Source organism: Homalodisca vitripennis, chromosome 5 (genome assembly GCF_021130785.1).
Source record: "Homalodisca vitripennis isolate AUS2020 chromosome 5, UT_GWSS_2.1, whole genome shotgun sequence".
Classification (NCBI taxonomy): Eukaryota; Metazoa; Arthropoda; class Insecta; order Hemiptera; family Cicadellidae; genus Homalodisca; species Homalodisca vitripennis.
This window is the reverse complement of record NC_060211.1, coordinates 171,275,697-171,303,181: the sequence shown is the minus strand read 5'-3', so window position 1 is coordinate 171,303,181 and position 27,485 is coordinate 171,275,697. Positions and strand designations below refer to the sequence as shown.

General features: G+C 31.4%; 1 protein-coding gene across 2 annotated transcripts; it reads left to right on the top strand.

Annotated features, from left to right (window-relative positions):
- The first annotated feature begins 616 nt into the window (after window positions 1–616).
- LOC124363161 (TAF5-like RNA polymerase II p300/CBP-associated factor-associated factor 65 kDa subunit 5L) lies at window positions 617–26,861 on the top strand. 2 transcript variants are annotated; one of them, XM_046818303.1, is made up of 12 exons: window positions 617–810; window positions 1,788–1,945; window positions 2,515–2,769; window positions 5,898–5,988; window positions 7,590–7,679; window positions 8,107–8,249; window positions 9,785–9,952; window positions 14,005–14,154; window positions 21,255–21,402; window positions 22,337–22,502; window positions 22,696–22,879; window positions 24,689–26,861. In XM_046818303.1, the coding sequence occupies exons 1-12, from the start codon at window positions 703–705 to the stop codon at window positions 24,801–24,803; spliced, it is 1,776 nt and encodes a 591-aa protein (XP_046674259.1). In that variant the 5' UTR covers window positions 617–702; the 3' UTR covers window positions 24,804–26,861. The 2 variants fall into 2 exon arrangements, with proteins under 2 accessions (XP_046674259.1, XP_046674260.1); XM_046818304.1 differs by having other exon boundaries at window positions 617–827.
- Window positions 26,862–27,485: the final 624 nt, after the last annotated feature.

The window sequence follows — 27,485 nt, the reverse complement described above, 5'->3', positions numbered from 1 at the left end:
TAAACTATGTAATCAGCACAGAAAAGTATGAAATGTATAATGAAATCAACAATTTTTTAAAAGCAATCAAACGAAAACTTTAAATATAAAAACAAAGTCCATCTATACACAGACACAATACATAGATGTCATTCCAATCCTGGGCTCTTCTTTCCTTGGCCTACCTTTTTTCGGGATAGGACATTGCCTGATCGGCCCCTGGCAGAGAAGAGATTCCTACACCTTCCCTTCCTGATACCCATCTACTTACAAAATCCTTAGAATATCCTAGCTTTATTGTAACTAACATAAATACTACAAAACATATTACCACTGTACATTATTGTTTTAACTAACGAATCTAAATGTTTTTTTTTTTCTCAGATTACCAAACCGAAGACTGATGTAAAATTTTTTAAAGTTCTTGTAAGAACTACCTACAAACGACGGACAACCACAAAAGTGAACATCGGGGCCTCATGGATTTTTAATCCAGGCCGCCACAAAAAGGTGGCAAAAGAAAAAGAAAAAAAAAAACACTGCTAATTTTTATGTTGCCTTTCTCTCATCTCCATGGTTTGTTTACTTCAAAAATAAAAATACACTAACGTAGCAGAGGCCAGAGCTTAGAAGCTTAGAAGTAAAGCAGCAGTGACCGTTGTTAGGTAACTTGACCAGGCCGTGGTTGTTGTTATGTTGAAGGACAAATTTCGATAATTAAAAATGAATTGTACTGTAGTTAATGTTTGTGATAATGATTTCAAAAAACGCTCAGGAAGTGATATGGTAAAAAGTGCAGTCAATTCATACTTGCGGCGCAGACATTATATGGTAATTTAATTTGATAGGTTAGCTTTATATTTACTTTTAATAACTTATATAAAGTCTAATTAATAATAATAATCGGTCTAATTAATCCCGAATTGCTCCAATACTGCACAGGTATATAGTAAACTGTTATGTCAAATGTTTAAAATTATTTATATTAGACTACTAGTCTATTTCCTCAGTTATGTATTTCAAAATTTAGTATGTATTTAAAATTTAATACATCATTTGAAAAATTCAGATACATTTTTGGTCTATTACAAATTTACATGGTCAGTTTAGGTGCATTGTTTTCTCTTAGCTTAATTTATTTTGTTTAGAAAAATGAATTCAAATAGTATCTTAGGCTGTTGTCGGAGTAGAGAATTTGAAGATAGATTAGGCTTTATATTGTTAATCTTTCACAAGTAATTAAATTCAAAAGGTGGGCTTGCAAATTTAAGGGCAGTATAGCCTAATACCAGACACCCAACACAATTAAATCATAATTATCAGTTAGAAATATTGATACTATCGAATACAACATTTGACTTATAGATATTCATAAGGACAGAGTACGATAAGTGGACCTGGTTTTTATACCATTTATTACAATCATCGATACTTTATATATCAAGTAAGAGAACTACCAATTGATATCAATGTATACGAAATACTAAATTAGTCACATGGTTCAAATTAATAGATATAATTAATTACATGTTATAAACAATAAAAAATGGGTTTGTTGATGGGCATGGGACATTGCTTATGGCATTCCCGATACATGGCTTGATAGATATGCACCTACGGCAAATACATCATTGGTGTACTTTAGAAGACGCTGGTCTGATTCAATGGAGTGATCCAGGATAGTATTCATTTTACAAATACTATTAATTCTTATTAATTTAATTAAAGGAATCTTTTCCAACAACACCTAAAACTTGAAATATATATATACTAGACATTGAGTTATATTTGTTTATTTTTTCATGCAGGAAACAGATCACTTCAGGAAATCAGATTTGGTTTTAAGTCAAACATGTAAGCAGATGACAGTTGCAGCAACAGTGGACAAAGATGTTTCTAGACTAAACTCAATAATATTTAGCACAATAAGTAACGACATTGCCTTAGCTGAACAACAGTTTACCAAGTAAGTGCAATTTTTATAATAATTAATATACACCTAATAAATAACTTTGTCAGTTAATCTTCTGTAATTTCTACACCATACTCAACTGAGCCATTTTTTTAGTCGAAGGCAATTACAAAATTTTGTATGGATCTGGTTATCCTGATAGTGTACTAGTTTTGTGGCATGCAGTTATGACGTATATTTTTCAGACTTAAAGATCCAATTTTGTGCCTCAGTTCGGACAGCATTGGATAAAATCACTGATCCCATGTTGCGTAAAGCACCAAAACTGTGACATTCTCAGAATAGCCATCATGTATACAACATTGAATTGAAATTTTATGAATCACAGATAGACATTGTGATATTATAATTACTTACATATGTGACAGTATCTTGAATCTGAAGGCCTATTTATACATTTTTCCTGTACATCTGTATCAGAGAACATTATTTCCGATGATTTTTAAGTTTGTCGTTTATTTTTATGAACTGCAAGTATGTTTAGTATTAGTTCTCAGAAGAGAATCAGTTAGCTGAGAACTAAAGCTTCAGCTTGTCGGTTATTAATGTATTAAATGTTACAGATTAAAGTCATGGATCTTGGAACTTCCAGAAGGAAAGTGTCGCCACGAGTTGCATGCCATGTTGTTCCCCTTACTCTGTCACTTGTACCTGGAAATATTACGCGGAGGTTTAGACAGACAGGCAACGTCCAAGTTTCTCAAACGTCACCAAGAGTTATTTTTGGGTCATGAAAATCACAGAGACATCATTGAAGAATTGTCCTTGGTATTCACCACCCAGGACATTGACAGCAAACCACTTATCAAAGCTTTTAGGTAATTCTGAATTTAGAATAGATTTTTTTTGCTTGGAAATTGTCATTTTGTACCATCACACAAATTTCTCATTTTGATTGCCTTTATTTTAATGCATAAAACTAACGAGGTATATAAAAAATGTTTATAGGCATATTTTATATGTTTTACTACTCATACATTTTGAAAAATGACTGTAAAACCTTGAAAAATGTTTGATTTTTTAAAAATTAATGTGTTTAAATTTACTACAATATTTTCTACAACTGGTTTAATTTTAAAAGAGATAAAGGTTAAAAACATATTTTTGACTGACTTCGATAGTAATTCAAAAACTTGGTTTCAATACCAATGCCTTAACAGGAGTTAATTGTCTACTTGATGAAAGCAACATATACACTTTTTAATTAAAATTTCTTGTTTCTTTGTAAAATTGTTATAAAAACATGTTGATATAGTGTATTCTCTTTAACCCTTTCCGTCCCAGCGTCCGGTTTTCCGGATGTTCGTAATATGTTCCAAAAATCCCAGCGTCCTGTTTACCGGACGTTCGAAAAACACAGCAAAAATCCCAGCGTCCGGTTTTCCGGACGTTAAGGAAACAATTTTTTTTAAATATTTATTAACTCGGAATATTTATTTAAATTATATATAAATGTTCGGAATAACATATACTGTTATAAAAACATCGATTTATTACGCTATAATGTTTTATTATTGCACAACAACTTATTTACTTCTTTCTCTTTGTGTTGCGTCATCAACAGTGTTGACTTTTGTCAGCTGTATTTGTGTGGGTTTAATTCCAGCTTGTTGTTTAGAGGTTATTCGTGTTTCGTTAGTGAATTGATTGTTTTTGTGTGGTGAAAGGAATTGAAATGAAACGTAGGTCATCAATTAGTGATAATACAATTAGTAATTGTATTTTTGATGAGATTGACGACTTGTTTGATATCGTGGTAGTTCTTCTGATATCGTGGATGATTCAGATGCCGATCCTCATTGGATGGTAATTTTTAGTTTAACAAAATAATGTTAGGATTAGGAGTTTTTTTAGTTAAAACTTTGAAATAGTTCATTGTTTGCCTATTGAAATTCAATATATTTGGTTAGAACTATATGTTATGTAGAAATGGAACATGATATGCCATATTGTTGTTATAACTGGGGAAAACTCCGAACTACAGTGATTTTAAAAAAAGCCAGAACTTTTTTATTTCTCAACATATCAGTGTAAAGTATGGATTTTTTTTAAGACTGTTAAATGTGGTTTTGTCAAGTGTTATCAATGTTGGTTAAATAATTTTTTTTATGCCCATCCACAACGCAACAAAGTAAAAAAATCCTCAAAATATTTTTTGGTAAATACATATTATTAAAAAAAAGTTATTGTAAATATTTGCATGTCCTTTTATATTTTATTTTATAGTATATGTAACATATTATTTAGGAAGCTAATAATACTTAAACTAATAAATTTGCTTCATAAATAAATTTTTTATGGGTTTTCTAGTAAAACGCGACAAAATTAACTAAAAAAGCCTCGGATTTTTGGGTATGTCATTAGTAAAAATACTTGGGATTTTTGGAACAAATTAAAAAAAATGTCTGGGATGGAAAGGGTTAAAAGTGAACCTTATAATGGGGCATTTCCCTTAACTTAAGTAATCCAATTAGGATTATTGCAGAAGTGTGATAAATAAGTTTTAAACCTTTACTTGCCATAACTGCTTCTGTAGGTATGATGAGAATATTCTAAATACTTTATATAGATACAATAAATTTCAAATATATTAAACTCGAGGTAAAACTTGCCATCAGCACTAGGATATTCTTTGATTATTGTGAAAACAAAGATATTGATTTTATCACATGTTGCTCTGAGCCTAAAGCTATTTTGCATGAGTATTGGTTCACCATTCCCACGGTGCTGTGTGGGCTACCCGCTATTCTTGTGAAGTGTTCTTGTAATCTGTTGGTTTTATGCGCTGTTCAGTGAGTTTAAAGTTTATTATTTATTAAAATGGATTGTTCTGCCCCTCTTAAATTTTCATAGACAGTTATTATAGGTTATTTTGGAAAAGTTGATAAGTATTTTGTAGCCGATCCCGTGTGGTAATTGGTTGACGATGTTGACACAGACGATTCTGAGCAGTACAGAAATGAAGGTGACCCTGATGTGGGCAGTGCATGTCCTACATCACGTGTTTACATTGAATGTATATGACCTATATAAGTTGAAAGGGTATACATTCTTCTAATACCCATCAGCGGTCTTGTGACATCAAAGTGTTTCAGAAATAGATCTCAAAATTCAAACGGACTCGCAGGCATACAAGCTTAGTTTTATCACTGTACAATTATTTCAGCCTAAAGGCAACAATTCCGCAGTTAATGTGTTAACAAATGAAATGGGTTTCAGACCAACAAAATAAGTAGATAGCATTTAAATTTCCTTCTCCATAACCAAGTGATAAGGTTGTCCCTAAAAAATCATAGGTTTGATTCATAGAAAAGTAAAAAAAGTCAACCTGTAGGTTTTTACCACTTTCTCCGCAATTTGTTTATGGATTGGTGCTTGCATAAATAATCCTTATAAAATGGTATAAGAATAGCCGGACGGATCTTATAAACGATGGATAGCTTTACACCACTGAAAAGTAGGCTTTGATTATACAGGGATGCTACAGGTCAGGGAAATCAGGGAAAAGTCAGGGAAAAAAAACAGGACTGGAAATCAGGGAAAAGTCAGGGAATCCGGTCTCAAGTCAGGGAATTTTGACGTTGGTCAGGGGAAAATATAAAATCCCTTTACACAAATAAACTTACTGCTGCCGCGCCGAGTCCAAGCCTGCAGATGACGCGGCGCATGAAGCAGGCTTTTTTTGCTTTTTTATATTTGCCACCCTGTTAGCCTCAACACCGCTTTTTTTCCACCCATTAATTGCCAAAAACCCTGGGGATTGCGTCGAAAAAAGTCAGGGAAAAATGAAAAATTTGGTCTGGAAATCAGGGAAAAGTCAGGGAATTTCATTATTGGACTCCTGTAGCAACCCTGTTATAGTTTTCGTTTATACAAATTAGTTTTAAAATGTTTTAATAACAGTTACTTTACTCTTCACAAATGTATATTTTGTTTGTACTAACAGGTCATGTAAATACGAATTAAAGATCAGTTCATCAACAATGGCTGCACTGCAAAAGTATCTAGCAACTCAAAGTCATGTTATATTGCTTCAGGTAATGTATCTTTGTATCGATTGCCATTAGATTGTGGTGTTGCATTTTGTTTCAACCCTACCATATCCAATAAAATACCATGTGGATTACCTACAGATCTGATCTGTAGAAAACACATAAATACCAACATTGTGTACTTATCACTGACATACTGTCTGATCCAATTTTTACTGCTGAACTAAACTTAAGTCATTTCATTTTATTTATGTTATATTACATTTGAATTAAAATCTAAAATATTGACTTAATTTGTTATGGCATAGTAAAAGGGTTGTCCAGAGAGTAACATGTGTTTTTTGGGACTAGCTCAGTAGTGGAAGGGGCTTGAGCCGCATCTTGGGGGTAAAATGATTCCTTTGCTCAGTATGTATCTAGCTGTGATAGGGGATGGTCTATATCCCTCCTAATTTTCTCTCTGTGACCAGTTCAAATGAGTTCTGTAATGAAAAATTTCCCCACTTGTGGAGTCTTTTCAGTGATTGAATTTTTGTTGACAAAAAAATACAAACAAGTTGAAATCCATCATTGTGACTTTGTGGGAATTGAATAATGGATGAAATTAGTGTATTTGTTTTTTAATGACAGCGCCAATGTACACACTTTAACTTAAATCACATGTTTACTTTTAAACTCAATATAGATTTCATGTTTATGAAATATTTATGCTGATTATAAAACATTTTTAGATTGTAATATCTGTTTGTTTTTAATTTTGTTTATAATGAGAGGGTTGTTTTTAAACTAATTAATTTTATTTCAATAAATAAAAAATAAAAAAAATGAAGAATGAAACACCAAAGTGTAGAATTCTTTTTCGCACTACACGGAACACAGATTTTGTACTATTCTTAGACGAATTTGCTAAAAACAAAGATATACACACAAAAATTTCCTGTTCAGAAAACTTTGTTTAAAAACTGACCTGTTGTACAAAGTAATAACATTTACTTTGTTTATGTGCAGCCCTTTAGCCTTACAAGCTGTTGTTCATTGTGATATAAGTTAGATTTAAAGTTCTTACGTAATTCAGCCTATTGCATCTCATGTTTTATGGCAGTAAAATATTGTCTATGTCTTTGTCAACAGCATTAGAAAACTAGCATTAGAAAATTACTGTGATAATATAACTGTGGAACGTATGCATGATTGGCAATTATTTTATGCATAAGAAAAAGTGATGTAGAGGTAAATATAGGTCAGAAAGTGAACCCATTTGAAATATTTAGTTTTTTGTTGGAATATTTACCCTATTTGAAATTTTTTATTAAAAATAAAGTTACTTTTGTTAAGAATTATTAAATATGTGGAATGGTTGAAAATGTTTTCCCTGCTTCCAAAATTTAATGTAAATTCAATTTATTATAACTTAATTAAAGCTTGACATCATGATTATCAGCAACTTTTAAATATTCCTCCATTACTCAGCCTGTTTATCAGTCCCCCTTATACTATCTTCCCATCTCTCATCTTTGTTGGCCCCTCTTCCCTCCACTGCTACTTTGAAAATCATATTTTTAGACGAAGTCTAAAGACCATTTATAATTTAAATATTACAACATTAAATGTGATTGGATTATAATAAACTGTCTTATTTGTCATAGGTTCTTCAAACGTGGTTTGATATTGAAGTGTTATCCAGTGACAGTGTTTTTGAGAGCGAAGATTATGTGCTGGAGGATTATGTAGACGAAGTAAGTTTAAATTGTAATGACAGTAAACCGTAATTTAAAATGTATTTAGATAGAGCTTGAACAATTTGGTTGGTTTTCTATTATTATATACAGTGTGAATTAAAAGTATGGATAGATTCTGTTTAGTTTTTGATGGATAAAGATGGAAGGATGGAACTCGGGACACCTTTCTAGGAAATAAAAGTGAACTTTTTAGTCACTGTTACAACTTTGTCCATTTCCCCAAAATGAAATAAAGGAGAAGTGTGAGAACTTTGAGTTTATCGGTCTTGGCTATCTAGTTGATAACCTTCAGTGAATACAAGTGCTTACCTCGTGTATAAAAAATCTACCTAGCATTATTTCAGATAATTCAAATGAATTTAGACATATTTTTGAGTAATAACGAGAAGTAAACAACACATTTAGTACAATGAAATGGTTTCAGACAGCAGACTACCTAGAGTCCCTGTATCAACAAACACATGACGATAAGGAAATGCGTCATTTACAAGAGATGATCAGACAGGTCCGAGCAAGTCCCACTCCACCTCCGCCTCTGTTGCTGTACTCCTTGAATAATTCTGAAAGGTATTATCTTGAATATTGTTGTCCGTTCTTAGTTATTTATTAGTTGCAACCCCATTGTAGATAATGAAAGATTTAAATGTTACAGATATTTTCAGATATCATTGATATTTTTTTACTAAAACACTCATAGTCATACTATCTTATCATTTAAATGATATAATCACTTAGAACCTTTAATGAGGAAGCATCCCTACATTACTTTTAAGAAAAATTTTTTTAACACACTCACGACAACATGTACCTTATCAGGTACAAACGATCTTTCACAGCTTCCGTCATATACCCGATTGGGTACACACTGGGCTTTCGTAAAGCGAGTCGTGCGTCCGATGGGGTACACGTTGCAATGCATTTCCTTATTGCGTTTATTATTATTATTTGCTTGTTTTGGTGGATTGTTAAATTTGTTCCCATGCTTAAATAAATATCTTAGACTATTGTGTACCCCATCAGGCGCACAATTGCTTAAATTAATTTTGTTAGGTACATAACAAAAAACAAAACAGCTGTCAGGCAAGGGGAGTGAAACATGTCACTTTTTTCTTGGGGTACATGGATAGAAATTTATTAAACATATTTAAATAATGATTTTGTGCGCTATTGCAAAGCCTACATACATTTCTTGTTATACTTAGATGTTTAACATAAAAAAGCAGTTACGGTTTTTTGGCATCATTATAAAAAAATTAAATGGCAAATAAAAAAGTTTGAAAAATAACTCGTTGTCTTGAATGTATTAATTGGCTCCTGGAAAATCCTAAAGAAATTCATATTAATTCTTTTGTTTAACCAATATAAATTTTTAATTAGTCTATAATAAATTAAATTTTATCACATGAATCAATTAGTGTTGATATGTGTGCGTGTATATTAATATTTATTTTATGTGTATTATAATATTTTATAGTAATGATTATTGTTATCATTATTAGTATATTTTGTTATTGACTTGGCATTATGCTGAATTGACTTTGTTAATGATTGTAAAAATTTAAACAAGAAATAAAGATTTTATTATTATTATTATATAAGTAACTGTTATTATTTTATACTAGGAATACCAGTGTTGAAATTTCTGATCACCGTTTTTAAGAAACAAAAAATTACCTTTTGTTTGTCATATTTCCCTGTTAAGAGTTTTTGTTTTATATCATTGTGAATATCATTGTTCAAAGGAGCTTTTTTCTTTCAGAATTATTTTCTCAATTGAAAACTCTGTTTATGGTTATCGTTAAATGGATAGGAAAATCAGCAAGCTTACCTTGAAAACTTCTTTAAGGAACAATGATTTGAAAGAAACGCATACTAAAAAATGTTTGATTGCACTGCCATCTTTCGTAAGCAGTAGAGAGCATTCAGCACTTCTCTGGATTACTTCGGCTCTTGGCACTCAAACGGTTGACAGTTTGACGTGGTTTAATTTAGTTGTGACAAATTTTCAATTTTTGTGCATGAAAATAATAATCAATACAAAAAACTACTGTATAGCGTGTTGTGAGCATGAAAATAATAATGACTACAATACACTGTTACAGCGTGTGCTGTGCGAAGGTGTCGCGCTCAGGTAAGCTGATGGCGTCTGGGTACTCGTCATCACAACTCAAGCTCTGGTCTCTGTCAGAGTCCAAGATCGGTCCAGCGGCTGGCCACTACTCCACTGTCAATCTGGCCACCAACACACCTCTTCAGACCCTTACAATACCGTTAGTTCTCTTCTCACTCTAAATTCTTATGAGAGGTATAATAAATAAGCTTTAGTACCAATCGGTGTGTCAGGAAGCCCCTGCATCAGTGATGGTGATACTGTATGTAAGGCAGTAATGGCGGAGCTGGAACTAGGTATTGAGATAAAGATGGTCCTATTTTAGTACTACACTTATACACCATTTTGTTGAACTACATAATTATATAATACATCCATCATACAGCAAATCTACATAATATAGTTTTATTTCAATAAGATTTTCTTTAGTATGCTGAATCAGCTGCTAGAAGTGTGAATGTTATTCGTCCTATAGACATGGCTCACATTTATCAAAATCTGTGATTTGTTAGAGCTTTTGTTGTATAAATAATTTTTTTTCTTAATTTCACTTGTACTCATTTTCGTGCTCTATTCAAATAAAACGGTGAAAGAAGTAACGAGGTTAATAATTCAGAGTAGCCTATGTTTCATTACTTGTTTAGTACATTATTTTTATTGCAAGTTTATACAAAAAGTAGCATTATAATATAAGGAAACCAAACAAAGATTACAGAATCAGGATTTTGTAGTTCGTTATGTATTTGAGGTGTTCTTTGAAGTATTTCCTGGACATTTTTCACAGTACGTTATTATGCATACAAACTTATCCTTTTTGCAACAAGGTTGCATAAGAAATAATATATCCAGAATTTTTTTTAGCGCATCTTACAATGTTTTCTCATCCTTTCAAACATTTTTCACCTGAAAATCCAGTTTCGACCAAGTGATGATGTGCTATTGGTTAACTGGAAATGGTAAATCTTGGTGTTCTAATCTAATCAGACCAAATTAATTGTACTGAAAATTCATTTTAGTTAGGTTTCTCATTTAAATTTAAAAAATAATTCTTTTTGCCACCTCAAAAATTAAAATAATTACACTAAGGACACAATTATCTGAAATTTATGGAAAAAGCCTATTTTAGTAGTAGAAAAACTGCCCAATAAGGCAGACTTTTAAATATTAATCAAATAAAAACATGTTTTTCCAATAAAACTATACTGCTTCCTACATTACTATCAAATTGTTGTTCATGTTTCCCTATAAAAATGTACAGTAGTTCATTATTTGTAAAAGACATCCATGATTTTTAAGGAAAGGCTTGCAAAGTTCTGAATTAAGGATCAATTAATATTTTGAAAATTCTTTATGGCACAAGATGTTCAAGAGCTCTTTTTATATTTTGTCATCTACTGATTAGCTCATTTTACACTGAGGCTCAAATAATCACGTGTCTGTACATATACAACCAGTGGCGTAATGAGGGGAATAGAACCCCCGCCCCTCTAAAAGCCCTAAAATCTATATAAATGAATGTTTTGTTTGTCTCTATGTCCTTTATAGACACACAAACTATTTGACCGATCATTATGAAAATTTGTATGTAAATATATTTTTCTACGTAGAAGGTTTATATGCTATGCCCATTCATGTAACTCACCACCAGGCAGTGCTGCAAAATATAAAAGTTATCAAAGCACCTTCACATTATAAACTGCAATTACAAGACACTTACATATATTAAATAGCCAAACACTATTTGAAGGTGCTAAGGCGTTTTGATGAATATATTTAAAATTATATTTGTATTTGTGATTATTTGTATTTAAAATCAAATTCTGGTTGAACTTAAAAGATTAAGTGTTAGACCACTTTATAATAAAGCACATGTACATGTACAATGGTTATAAACATACACTTTTGACAGGTTTTCTTGATTTTGGCAACAAGACAAACTATACATCGGCGTTGGCAATATAATTCACTTGAACCAGAAATGCTCAATAACAGACAAAGCTTACAAAAAGCGTGTGATGCCACGGGAAACAGCTAGTATTTAAAAATTATAACAGCAATGCAACTGCTTAAAATACAGTAGTGTAAATGTTATATTGAATTAAGCCAGTCTAATTTATTTATATTTATTCAAAATTATTCCCTAACACCTGGTGTGGTGTACTCAAACTCATCCTCTCACAAACCAAGTCTTAGTTATGCCACTGCTTACAACTAAGTAAAAAAACTACCTGAAATAAAAAAATTAAAAAAAACATTTCTAATATCTTACTAGTTTTGAATACTGTTCACTATAACAAATACTTCTGAAAAACAAACATAAATGCTTAAAGAGAAAATGTCAAATTATTATTATTTTATTGAAGATTCTTGGAGCAGTTGGAAAATTTTAAATTTGATACAGCTAATAAATAATAATCAGACAGTTTTCCGATATTACTTTTTATTCTTTGCGAGGCCTTTCAAAATCAATGATTAACCCTCCATCGGGCGCTTAAAATTAGAAACACCATCAGGCGCTCACGGAGGTTTCCTCCAGGTTAGTGAATAATGGATATTATAGTCGTTTAAACTGTTTTTATTTGTTTAAATATTCATACTGACTTATTTACAATGTAATATATTCATTTTTAGAATTTAAATAAAAATTACTCTCTTATGTAATGAATTTTCCAAATAAGAATTTCGAAATTTAAAAAAATGTTATTGTATAGTAACAACATGATTTATTTTAAGGAATAATGCAATTAATTGTAAAAATGTTTAACCTTCTGTAATAATATATGGAAATTAACTTAGTTTTTACCTTCTTACAAAAACAACTTACTTCAATTCTTGAGATATTCTACAATTATTGTAATGTCAATTATTATTCTAAAATCAAAATGTATTCTTTACTAAAAATTTAAACACTATACAAAGGTTCAAAACATTTTCCTTCTGGTTCTTATAACGACAATGTTCACTCCATAAACAGTACTGAAATGTTCCCTAGCACACGGGTACTGTACTGACAAGTCTCTCGTCTTCATTCTCCATTTCACAAAATTCAAATAAAATATATTGTAAAACTTAAAAAGAAACCATCACAGGTCACACATTTAGGCGCACACGGATTATTACTCCATAAAAACTAAACACTATAAGGTGCTCACGGAGATTTCGTCCAAGGACTACAAACACGACATCGGGCGCTCACGGAGGAATCGTCCAGTCTCGCACGGAAGTAGACCTCATACTGACAGATTTTGACAAAGATAAGCGGGAGGCTATTGTTTCGCTTCCCCGAAAGATGCTCGTGAAGTACACTGCGGGACACGACTGCCAACATCAGAAAAATAGTACTATTTTTAATAATAAAAAATACACGGAGGAAAACTCCGTTTAGCGCCCGATGGAGGGTTAATTGGAGAATTGTGTGATAGGATTAACTGTATCAGATATTTTATTGGCTAGTTCCTTATAAGCCAGGTATATAATTCAAGTCTTCTGTTTAAACAGTATTGGAATAAAAAAATTTGTATTGACAATGACAACTATACATAAATTAGTTTTTATGTCAAATGATTTTTCATGATGAAGCCTATTGTAACTGAGATTGTTATTAATGGCCAATGAAGATCGTAATCTTGAACTAAGTTGATTGATGAAGGAACAGAGTTTAGAATTTTAATACAGTAACAGCTAGACTTCTTTTTAAAAATCTAAATTTGTTATTACCAAGTACTTCCTTGTATATTTTTTTGTGGTATTACATTTTTGACTGATTGGTTCACCAGTGATGTTGATAACAGGTTAACCCCCCTCCTAGACAATAAGGGAAGTTGACTGTTTTTATTGTTAACTAAATTAATAATATTGTTTTTGTTTCCTCTTTTCTCCAACATATCTAGTCTTTATAAAATCAAAGGTAAAAATAGAATATCCTTAGTTACGTTATTTATATTTAGCTTATGCTCCTACTACTTTTATAGGATGCAAAATGCTAATTTTAATAAAACTAGATGTTCTTTTATTTGGAAATCAGCATCACCATGTGTGTTTTCTCTTTCTCACATTATTTTTTTCTTTCGAAGAGAACAGTTATTTTCAACGAGTAGAAAATTGGCAGATACTAGAAAATTGGACATGTTTAAGTTAAAAAGTTTTATTTTATAAATCAGATAACGCATTTTGAAATGGACTTTTCTATGAATTTTAATAAATAAATTGCAGAGAACAGAGGTACAGCAATCTTCGAGGACACTGTGGACCTGTCACAGGGATTGAGTTCTTGTACGATGCTGAGGTCCTGCTGTCTGTTTCTCACGACACCACCATGAGAGCCTGGAGGATGGCGGACTATTCACCGGCTGCTATTTACAGGTGATTTGTCTATTATGTTTAGATTATTTCAACCAATTGGTGCATTAGTTATTTAGAAACTCAATAAATAATAACTGCACGCAATTTAACTATAAAGATCTAAGATATTTATTCTAAAACGTTCATCAGGTTTACAAACAATGTAACACAAACTGGTGTTGTCAGAATATAAAATACTAATATCCCGTATAGTTAAAACTAACATCAGCCAGAACTAGAACTACTAGCATAGTTATAATTTTTTTATCATTTAATATACCATTGGGTACCAATGACGTATATCGCCTGTCATCAGTTAGCATTAACATTATTAACTGATGACGGATGCTGCCTGTCACGCTAAGTTCATAATTTTGGGGTAAAAGAAAATATTCCCGATTTGATTATTTTGGCCTTTGTCTGTTCTATTATATCAATGGTTTGTTAAAATATAACATGTTCAATTTTGAAGCTGGTCAACTCACTCTTGTGTTATCTGTTGATTGTTTGTTTTGATTAGTTGCCATCTGAAATGACATCACGCTAAAATGATGTTCTTTTCTGGAGAACCTTTACTCAATAAAAGTAAAAATAAAGTGAATGATGATAACTTTGATGGTGAAATTTTGATGAAGAAATTTAAGAAAACTATGTGACAAGACCTAATTTTCAAACTTGAGAGTGGCCAAGGCAAGCTAATGATCCATATAATTTTATATTTTTGTAGTAGATCTGGTATAAATCCAATTATTGCTAGGCAACTAAATACTTAACCCTTTTAGGACGAGCGGACTATTAATAGTCCGCATTAGTTTTACCGAAGAAGACGAGCGGACTTTTATGTGCCCGCCGGTTTACATTTGCATAATACTCACGTAATATCGAAAATACGATGAACAAAATTAGTTTTCCTTGTAGAGGCACATCCTGTGACAGGAAATGGAGTATTTCAGAACTTATCTTGGCCAAACAATACAACATATGTCTATTTTTAGAATAGCTGCACATGAGCGCCTATTCTAGTGCTAGTCCAGTCGGCGGAGCGCGCCAATTCTGTCTAGTTTGTTTACATTCAGTCAGTCAGTGCGGTCGCGTTGACTATAGTTGATTGTATCAGATCATTTATAAACTTAGTGTTTATAGATTTATAGTGAAATATGTTTTGTTCAACTTCTTTTGTGAACATGGATCAATTTAATTTAGCTGATCACAGCAGTGAACTGGACCGTGAGTTACAATACTCAGAAAGAGCATCTGAACATTGTAGTTCTGATTTTGTAGACGACACGGACGAAGACCCTGACTTCCAGCTTGAAGATATATTTTATGACTCTGAAGATTTTATTAACCCCACACCATCCCCGCCAAAAAATATTAGGTTACTTTGTTGTAATGTAAGTTTTTGTTGTTGTAAAACAATTATTTCACAACCAATGTTAATAAAATTTGGTATTTAAACTGATAACTATGTAATAAACATAGTAATATTAGTTCACACACTAAAAATATTTTTTTTATCTTAGTAAACTGAAGCCAAACTAAAAAATAAAAATAGAAATTCTAAAATTTTACTTTATTTTTTTGGTTATTGTAAATAGTAATAAATGCTACCATATTGTAGACAATTTAATTATGTACATGTGGATAAAAAATGGTGTAAGCACAATTTATAATAATGGACTTATAATATATTTATCAAACTACTACATTTTGCCCAATTTCACTGTCGTCTTCTTCGGTATATCCACTATGAAATATGGTCACTTCAAACAATGCGTACCTAAAAAATACCCAAAATTGTTGTCGTCCTAAAAGGGTTAAATTATGTGATAGTAAAATACAATTCACACATTATATCGTTGTTTAATGTTTTTTAATTGACTCTTAAGCACCCACACAATGATTTACATTGCATAATTAAAAATTAATTCCGTACCTGAGAGTAAAAATATTTTAATTTTAATTTGTAGAGACAATGGGTTGAATATTCTCTTACACTATAACACAATTTTTCAATCTAAAATTCTTTCAATTTCACACAGAGTAAGTAATTTAGTGATATCAAAATAGTACTTTAGAGTCACTTTCAAATGTATTAACAAAATTTTTTCTTGTACTGGTTTTTTGCTTGTATCAAAAAGTAATCTACTTTCTGGATAGCCCTCATAAATTGGCAGCAAATCAAAATGCTAAATAAATCTCATTTACTTTAAAATTTTTACTAAAACGTGGAGTTTTTACCAGAACTCTTCTCTCAACTACTACATTAAACTTTTTTGAAAAGAAAACTACATTCATGGGAACAAAATTCTTATTTAATTTGCCAAGGGATCTGAGATTAGAACCAGATCTTGGCAAATTCAAAAGGAAATTAAAAGAACATTTGTTAAAACTTCCTTTATATTCACTTGATGAGTTCTTTTCAGGATAATTGATTTATATTTTAATAATGGATTTTTTGTGTGTGTATACATGTATATGTGTGTGTGTGTGTGTGCGTATATGTATATGTGTATGTATATGTATGTATATTTATGTATATATGTTTGGATAAATAAGCTTTATTGGTAAAATAGTAGTAGTCTATAATGCTTTGAACAATTAATTGTAAACTGTTAATTACTAAGCATAAATTATGTTAAACTAATTAATGTTATTTTGACCCTATTCAATGTACAGTGTGCATTTTTACTTGAATAAAGTATTTATTGATTGATTGAACTATCTTTTCCATAAGTCAGTAAACTTTACCAATGATCAGTTGGGACCTGACCTAGTCCGGATTTTTAAAATGTCCGGATTTTCGAACTGAACAAAAAAAAATAGATAATGACAAAAAGAGCTAATGAAAAGTTATGTGTAATGGAGCATATATCACGGTGCTTAGAAGTGAAGTGGATAAATAAAACTATTCATAATTTGCAGAGAGACTACATGTGACAAATCTCCAGTTTACAGGAGGAAATTTGCTCACTGTAGGTTCTACAAGCTTAGCCTACATGGAGACACACACACTAACAAAGCTCTAGTCTTAAAGGTTTTGAGTTGTCTGTATAGTGGATGAAGTCTTTCTATTGATGAGTACTTTAGGATATCCAGTACTATATTTGTGTTCTATATAATTTGCTTTATATGTTACCGAATATGTATGTTTATAAAAAAGTTCTGATTAATTTTGTCAAAAACCAAACTATATCTGGCATTAATTATTTCTGTTTGGGAAAAAATTAACTCCAGATTTGAAAGTTCTAAGGACACAAGATTCAAATTCTTTATTGGTCTTTAAACACATTCAACAGTGCAATAGACTTTGTCAAGTTAGTAAAATATTCTAAACTAAAAATTAAAAAAAATCTGATTCTACCTACTCAATCCAGCCTACCAGTAAAGAAGATCTATATAATTAAAAACAACAATAATCAAACAACCAACAGATCTATATAAATTAAAAAAAAAAAATAATGAAATAACTATTTACATATTTAACATGGATACAATTTTAAAACTCATCAATATAAAAACTAAATAAATAAATAAATACATTGGGAGACAAAATTTAAAAAATTAATGTTGTGGTATCACAATTTAAGAATTCATCCACACAATAAATTATATTAACTTTTAACCAGCACTTTCCCCCATAGAGTTATACCATAACTTTAGTGTCAATCAAAAAATGCATAATAGGAGGCTAGAAGCATATCCATAGTTTATGAGAAATAGCAGTTAAAAATGGTCAAATAAATAAATATGTTTTTACAGCAAACTAATGGCACAATTTAGTCAAATACATCATAAATAAATAAAAAAAACCATCCGAACCAAAATCGTCTATTAGGGGGTATAGGAGGGGTGGTTTTTAGGTGTGAAAATGGTTTTTTTGCAATTTGTGAGTAAACAATGCATCCTATTTAAAAAAGTCAAATGTAAAAGTTGTTGGAAATAAAAAAAATCTACAACTTATTTAGTAATCATGTTTGCCCTAATCTCAAAAATTTCCAAAAAAAATTCAAAAACAGTTTTTTGGTTTTTTATTTTTTTTTATTTTACAAAAATGGTTTGATTGAGCTGAAAGTTTGATCAAATTATACTTTGTGCTATTCTAAAAAATTCTGTATTTTTTCATTAAGAAATATTTAGCCGTTATAATAAAATTTCACTTTTAAAAAAATATTTTTATAATTTTCAATCACCATTTTGAAACATTTTTTTTAATCAAAAAAGGTTCTCTGACGGCTCATTATTTTCGTTTTTTTGTCTATTTTGAAGAAATGAAATAAAAAATATGTAGTTTAATTGAAAAAACTGCAGAAAAATTGAAAAATAAAGAAAATATTGATATTTTTCATTATACATTGTATTATTTACGTGGAAAAAATTGTTTATTATTTATTTAAATTATAATTTTTTTTATTGTTGAAGAATTTTCGAATATTTTGAAAAGTTTAGAAAACATTGTTGAATGTGAAAGTTGGATTACAGGTATATATAGTACAGGTATATAATAGTGTCCTTGAAGTAAAAGCGCGGGGTCAATTCTATTCTTCTATTATACGGATCTCAGTATGTTTCTAAGCATTCAATAAGCAGCTGCTTTGTCGTCAGTCAAGTTATATTGGAGTAGAGTCGTGAAATAAGCCTCGTGATTAGCAATTTACAAGATTTTTGTCCATATAAAATACAAATCGTAAGTAAAACTTTTGCGAAACAAAATTTTATACAAATTATTCAATAAAAATTATTAAAAATAATACAGATCATAAATCTTTGTCTCTGTGCATACAATTTTACGCATGCTATTTATCTAGTAATTTTTTTACGTATTTTCAGTATACTAATTGTATCGTGCTTTCTGCATTTTATATATTCATGTAAATGGTGGAAAAGGTACCTTCTTGTATAATTTGTAAAAGCCGCGATGGAGATTTGGTGAAAAATAAAAAGTCGAGGGATAGATACTCTTATTTCGTCAAGTAAACAAAGCAATGATTCAGCGGTACAAAACATTTTCAGAAATTGACTGAAGCACACCATTCATGATGGTTGTCGATCGGCATACAATAGACCTCGATCAATTGTTACAGCTTCCAAAGAACGAACAAGAAAAAAAATCTATTGGGAAGAAGATTATGAAAGAAGCATGTGATTTTGAGCATCATTGTGTTTTTTGTGAAGAACCTTGTAACCAAAATAGAGCATTTCACGGCATGCAGAAGGTTGAGACTAATGAAAAATGTTATCAACTTTAAAGGGGAGAGATGTTTCAGAATCATTTAATAAAAGTCTGTTAGTTAGACTGAATTTTCTCAAAGAATCAGATGAAGTTCAAGCTTTATTATCATAATAGGTGCATGTCATCTTTTTATGACGGGACAAGCTCAACATCTTGTAGACATACATCGAGTGTAGATTCTAAAGATTTCATAAGTTACTGCGTGTATTACTTTAAAAAATTCATCCGAGTGCTAATTTTCCCTTAAACGAAATTAAAGAAGATTTTGATGGTGATATCCCAACATTAATACATTTTTTTTTTAATGAGTGATAGTTTTGATAACGATCTTGTGTTTCCTTCAATGAAAGGAGATACAATCATTACATTTAAAAAAAAACAGGGAAAAAATTGAGTAGAATATGGTATGAATCACGATCAGATGACGTAGAATATGAAAAAAAATATATTTATATTTTTAAGTTCACTGAAAAAAAACATAAATATTAAAAAAAAAAAACTTTTGGAAAGAAATAATGGTTTCTTGATTCAATTTTCAATAAGAATTGTAAAAAATATTTTAAAGAAATAAAAAATATATGATGAAAAATATAAATAAAAAAAAAAAATTACTAAGACTCGAATTCTGTTTTTTGATTTATTTAAAAATGTCCACGTAAATTGTTAAATATGCATGATTCATTATTATTTTGCCTAATGCTTACAAATAGCACTGGTATAAAAAAAAATTATAATTTAAAATAAATAATAACAATTTTTCCACGTAAAATAATACAATGTATAATGAAAAATGTCAATATTTTGTTTATTTTCAATTTTTCTGCAGTTTTTTCAATTAAAATACATATTTTTTATTTCATTTCTTCAAAATAGACAAAAAAACGAAAATAATGAGCCGTCAGAGAACCTTTTTTGATTAAAAAAAATGTTTCAAAATGGTGATTGAAAATTATAAAAATATTTTTTAAAGTGAAATTTTATTATAACGGCTAAATATTTTTAATGAAAAAAATACAGTATTTTTAGAATAGCACAAAGTATATTTGATCAAACTTTTCAGCTCAATCAAACCATTTTTGTAAAAGAAAAAAATTAAAAACCAAAAAAAACGGTTTTTTTGAATTTTTTTGGGAAATTTTTTGAGATTAGAGCAAAAATGATTACTACATAAGTTGTAGATTTTTTTTATTTCCAACAACTTTACATTTGAATTTTTTCAATAGGATGCATTGTTTACTCAGAAATGTAAAAAAAACCATTTTCACCCCTAAAAAACCACCCCTCCTATACCCCCTAAATAGACGATTTTGGTTCGGAATGGTTTTTTTTATTTATTTATGATGTATTTGACTAAATTGTGCCATTAGTTTGCTGTAAGAAAACATTTATTTTTTCAATCAGGTAATACGACTGGACTATTATTTATTTTTAACACATGATTTTATAGAATCATGGCCCCACCAAGTCAACATGACTTATTGGTGAGGTCCATAATGAAACTTAAAAAAGCAATATACAAAATTCCATTATAGTTTTATCAATTGTTTGTTTTGCTCAGTTTTGTTTATGCGTTTACAAAAAATATTATGTTGTACAATGTTATACAATGTTTAAATTTATTGACTACTCTAGACAATATTTTACACAATTGATCTATGTGATGTTCCCAACTCAATCTGCTGTCAAGGTATACCCCTAATAGTTTTACAGGTTTACTAACTTTATAATTCCTATTTAAAGTAATCAGTATTTTCTCAGTCTTTTGGTTATTTACTACTAAGTAGTTTGTCCCACAAACCATGCATGATAAGTTGTCTAGCAGTTATTGTTCCTGTTCCTGTTATTATTGTTTCTTGTTCCAATTCCCACTGACTGTTGTGCCTGACAGAGGTCACAACTACCCAGTCTGGTCAGTGGCTGTCAGTTCACTGGGGGTCTACATAGCAACAGGTTCACAAGACTGTACAGCTCGACTGTGGAACCTGGATCGCACCTATCCTCTGCGCATCTTTGCTGGTCACTGCCAGGATGTCAATGTAAGTACAATGTACAGTAGTCTTCTCACTTTCAAGGTATCCTCGTTTTTTGGTGTTTCTGTAGTATGCATATAAGTATAAAAATATTCAAAAAAATTACCAAAACTAACTTTATGCCGTGCCTATATAAACACTCACCCTTGTAAAAAATAATTTACTTACATAATACTCTTATCTATATTATGATATAAAAATCTAATGGTGTCTCTGTGTATGTGCGCGTTACTCAATCACGTAAAAACTACTGGACCGATTGTACTGGAATTTTACATGGCCATTTACGGTTGCTGGTTAACATATAGGCCTATTCCTAAATCTTATTTTATTTCTTGTTATTTAAATTTTTCCTGGAATCGCTGTTGATCACAGAGTTTAAGAAAATTATGTTTCAGGGAAAATGTACTTTTAAATGTATGTTTTTGCAGATATTAAATATGCTGTGCTTGGACAGTACTGTAATGCAAAGACAAAGTTAACTTTTGCTATAAATTTAAAGACTGTTATAAAATACATCTTAGTTGTCTTTGACAGAAGTAGGCTTTTCAGACTTGCTTATCTGTATGTATATATATATATATATATATATATATATATATATATATATACTTTCTTAATTAGGGAAACAAGGCAAAATCAACTATGGCACAAGAAAATATTAAGAACGGACTAAATTACAATGGCCATAAATAAGCCCATAGTATCCCAATTTTTCAACACTAAATTTTGTGGGAAGCTGCAAGTAACTGCTAGTATTGTATAAAGAGTGTATGTGGAAATAGGCAACTAACTTATTTTGCATAAAAAATATCATATCAAAGATCAATCTTTGTAAAAAACAACAACAAAATTAAGTAAAACAATATAATTTTAGGTACAAGAAAGCCGTCAAGGGGTTTAAAAAATATAAAAACGTCATGAAATTGTTTTGTTCTAGTGCGTACAATTCCATCCCAACAGCAGTTACCTGGCAACTGGCTCAGCGGACCGGTCCATCCGCCTGTGGTCCGTCACAGATGGCAGCCTGGTGCGAGTGTACGGCAACTCCGGCAGCGTGCTCGCCCTTGCCTTCAGTCCTAATGGCCAACATCTTGCTTCTGGTGGTCAGTACTTAACAATACTCTTTTTCTTTTTAACTGAAGTAATATTTTATTAAGTATGATGAACCAAATATCATGTCCACGTTTTATAGATTATAGTAAATGCTATTCACTCCCAATGAAGTGTGGACATTGACATGTCATATTTTCGTAGTAACGTCTCCACTTTAATCAGTGCCTACTTGTGGATTTGCAGGAGACGACCGCAGAGTGAGGGTGTGGGATCTGGCCACAGGAGGAGTGCTGGCAGAGTTGAAGGGTCACTCTGCACCAATCACAGCCCTCGACTGGAGTAAAGACAGCAGCACTCTGTCCTCAGCATCACTGGACGGCACCGTGTTCGTGTGGAACTCTGCACTTCACTTCAAGCCCCCTACCAGGTAGCACACTACCGTCTGCTATTGACTTCATAGGCTGTTATTGTACTTCTAACCGACCAGTACATTAAGAAACATCCAAGTGAAAAAGGATTTTTATTGTTTCTTAAAGAATGCTATTTACAATAACTTTTGCAATCCTTTCCAAACGAAATATGGGCCCTGGTGTACTTGTCATATTTTATTTACATTATGAGATTGTTTTGGCGGGTTCTATTGGCTGTATATGGTGCTACTTCTTCTTCTTCTTCTATGGGGCGGCCTACTGCCATGCACTTAAGCCTCAAGGGCCTTTTGCACACCCCGGAAGCACACCATGAGGCCGACCAGTCTATGATTTCACCAGTTCTACAAACCGCCGAAAACAACCTATCAGGTCCTCCTGGGAAATTCACCACCCTTGTCCAAACTACCAAAGATGGCATACTGCTGCCTTGCTATTGAAGGACAATCAAAGAGCAAGTGTTCGGCAGTTTCATCCTGCTCATCACACATTCTACAGAGCGGATCCTTCTGAAGGATGCCGACTCTGTGAAGATGCTTCCTCAGGTGACCTTGTTCCGTGATCAGACCTATAACCGTAGAAGACATTGATCTACTTAGTGAGAGAAGGTCAGACGCCACTCTGGAGGAAGGCGACTGTAATACCATTCTGCTCATTCTCATGGCCGGATGCAACCTCCACCTTCTCTCATGTTCCGCACGAACCCATTTCAAGACAGCCTCAAAGGATTCACACCTTGGAACACCGCAGAACAGTTGAGGGTCTGTCATAATTGACGCTGAGTCCAGGTTGGCCAGGGCATCATCAGCTCTTTCAATCCCAGGGATCCCCTCATGACCAGGAACCCAACAAACAGTCACGTTGTTGGTTCTGGCAAGGGAAAACTTGATAGCAATTCCAAACAACTACCTCATTCTATAATTTTCATGTACATTAATATATAAATATATATAAAAACTCCTTAATTGCTGAGCAATTCAACGAGCTGAACACCTCGAGCACTAGTCTTGTGTTTACATGTTCTAACCCGTCGTGCCCTTACAGCTACTCTCGTGTTAAAACGTTTTTGACAAACAGCTGGTTATTGGTTATTTCTTATTGTCTACAGAGGCTCTCTGGTGGCTATTTTCAGTACTACGATGACAGAAGAGCTTCTTGACAGGTGTCGTAGCCTGGTTTACAACTTTGGTACTATATTGAGAGCACATGTTTACATCGAAATATTAGCTTGTATCTGACCGCAATTTATTAGCACTGTGTGTTTCGTTGAATTACGGTTTTTATAATTAATTCGTTTATTTTAGAGTGTGAGTGAAGTAAGGGAATCTTTTTAACCTTGAACAATCTGCACTGGCCATGGCATGACTATCTTTCTCATTCGTGGACTACGAGAATGACTATTATACATGTTATTACATCTTAAGATGTTAAGGAATTCTCACCTCAGGGAGATTGATCAAACATTTTACTATGAAAGGCAAAGTTAGGACCATTAAGTCATTTTGTACACCTAACCTGATGGGGGTAAAGCTAGAATAACCACATTCTTATCAGGTAGAAAGAGTCAATGTGTGCATTTTTCTAGAGCTTTGTTGAAAAAAATACCTCCAATAATGAGGCTGTTTGGTCACTCCTATCTTGTCAATGATTTCAGAAATACTTTCAAGGTCATATGTATATTTACTGTGTACTAAATACTTGGATGTTACTTGTTAGTTTTAATTATTACTTGCTCTCTGTGTAACTGAGGAGGTAGAAGTAGGAGCAACCTTACATGAGAGTACATGACGCCACCTTGTGTGTTTCAGTGAAACTACGGAGAACCCAGCCAAGTATACTACAAACTGTTCGACGATGCTCAGCCTGCAATGTCTACCTCGAGGGAACTTGGTGGCAGTTGGGACCCAGGGGCCTGTCTCATAAAATATTCACAAGTTGTGTGACAGCAACTGTATCTTGTTGATATGTATTTGGCAGTTAATGTACCTGAAAATGATTAATTAAGTTTGACTCTAAGTCCTACCTTGTATAGTCTCCTATGTATCAAGCTGGATATAGGGAGTTTTCTTTATGGGAATGTTATATATAAACAAATGTTCTCTTAAGGGGATTCCATACTGAGCTTTCCTTTGAATTTCTTATAAATTATAAAAAGTCAAGCTTAACATTGTTTACACTACAGAAGGTGAAAAGCGTGTTTTTATATATTTGAGTTCTTATAGAAAATTTGGTTTATGTTGTGACTTTTTGGGTTTTGCCAAATGTTTTTTGTAAATATTTTTGTAGTTATAAGTTAAATGTTACGTATTTGTTGTAAATAGTTTTATTGATGCAGTTATACAAAGAACAATATTTTGATATTACTTTAAAAGAAAAACTCAAATAGTGGATGATTTTGAAATATTACACTAGTTGTGAGGTTCCACAGAAGAAAGAATCCATACTATGTTTTTGTAGTCTGTAAATGCTCACTTACATGATTAGGCATTTTTTTGTGCTTTGTAAACATTAAACAAAAGAACTAATCTGCCTTTTAATAATGCATTTTTTTATACTCCTTATAACGTCTAATGTTGTTTTTTCTTTAAATACTATAGAACCACAAAAAAACATTGTTTTTAATGCAGTATTTTAGTATGAAATCCTCTTAATATCAGCTGTTATATCTGTTACAAGGTCTGATGTTGCATGAACCTAGTTCTGACTAACTGTTAAGCTGGTAATAAGCCTTCATAAATATATTTGTGTTTTAATATAAGGAAATGTTTAAATTCAAAATTATTTTATTTTAATGTCTAGGTGCTCTTTTAAATTTATATTTTCTGTCAATAATTTAAAATTCAGTTTATTTCTTTATTTTTACATTACTTGCTGTAGACTTTCACGTAGTACTCTTATTCTTTAAAAAAAGTCTAATTATTTTTATACAACAAATAAGTTTTATATTATGTTTGTCACTTCTGAAATTGAAACCGTTTTATTTAAATGCCAAAAGTCATTTGTACAGTGTACAAGGGTCGTTCAATAAATCCTTCAAAAAGGTAGAGCTCTAAAAAAAATTATTTTTGTTACATATTTTGTTTTTTAACATAATCTTTTTAAGTTCTATACACATCTGTTTAAATGTTTCATCCAAAAAGTATGATGTTGGATGGTATTCGATGTAGGCTTATTTTTATTTGATAGATGACTTTCTTTGAGGACTTTTTTTTTACTTCTGCGCTTAACCCGTTCAATAATGTCGTATAATACTCTCCAGGTATTGTGTTTTTCTTTATCAAAATAATCAATGTAAAGTGTGTCTGTACACGATTGTTTATTCTCCTTTGAAAACAAGCGCAGAACCCATGTTCCAAGATTTATTTCTAAGCCAATTCCTCGTGTAAAATTGATCACGCCACCTTGTGGAACACCTGTGGACACTTTGACCTGTCAATCACTCAAACCGAATCTTTGTCACTCATTTCAAAGGTCACTCACTCCCACGGAACAACCGGAGTGTTGTTTATCTTTGTGGTTGTACTACCATGTTTAAACTAATTTACATAATTGTTGCAAACACAAGAGCAAATATGTGAACTTCGTTCAAATCAGTTTTGACCTCCTTTGGTATTAAGCCAATTAAATATAAATGTTTAATCGCCACTAAAAACTCACCTTTTCCCATTATTTTTAATAAACTAAAGTTTGCTGCTTCAGTCAAGTATTAAAATGAGGTGGAGTCTAGTGATACCATACCTGATATGATACTACCAGCGCTTTATCTTGGATTTTCTATACTTATTGAACGACCCTTGTACTTGTTATGAATACTTTAACTGAAATGTAATATATATTATTGCATAGAAAATGAATGTTGTTAGTCTATTTAGTATACATAGGTTTGTAATGTCAAAGTTTATTTTAATTTGAACAAATTGGTTTGCATATTTACCGTGTAGTATTAGTTACAACTTGCAAATAAAATACTTTTGTACTTTTTGCTGCAATTATTCAATTTCCTTTGTTTAGCATACCATGTTGAAATGTTCTGGATATTCTTTTCAATATATGTTCTGTTCCATCCATATTTTACTGTTAATACCCATGAGGAATTAGTAGGTATCTTAAATCCAGGCTCAATTGAATCGACCTTCATCAATCTTTTTACTAATGATATAACATCATCAATTCTTTTACTAATAATACAAACGAAGAATTAGTATGTCTTAAGTCCAGGCTCAATTGAATCGACCTTCCATCATTTTTTTAATAATAATACAAACGAGGAATTAGAAGGTATCTTAAGTCCATGCTTAAGTGAAACGACCTTCCATCAATTTTTTTACTAATAATACAAACGAGTAATTAGTACGTATCTTAAATCCACGCTGAAGTTAAAGTTACACATCCAGGCTGTTAACTTCACAATGTTATTTTTTTACATAATTTTGTTTGTAAGGAGTTAAGTATAATACAAACAGAAATTATATTTGTATACAAAGAGAAATTATATTTCTTATTACCTACAAGTATTAGTTAAATTTTCTTCAATAAAATTCATGTACTTGTTTTGTGCTATACACAAAGAAACAAAAAGTAAAATTGTGAACAGTGATTCCAATT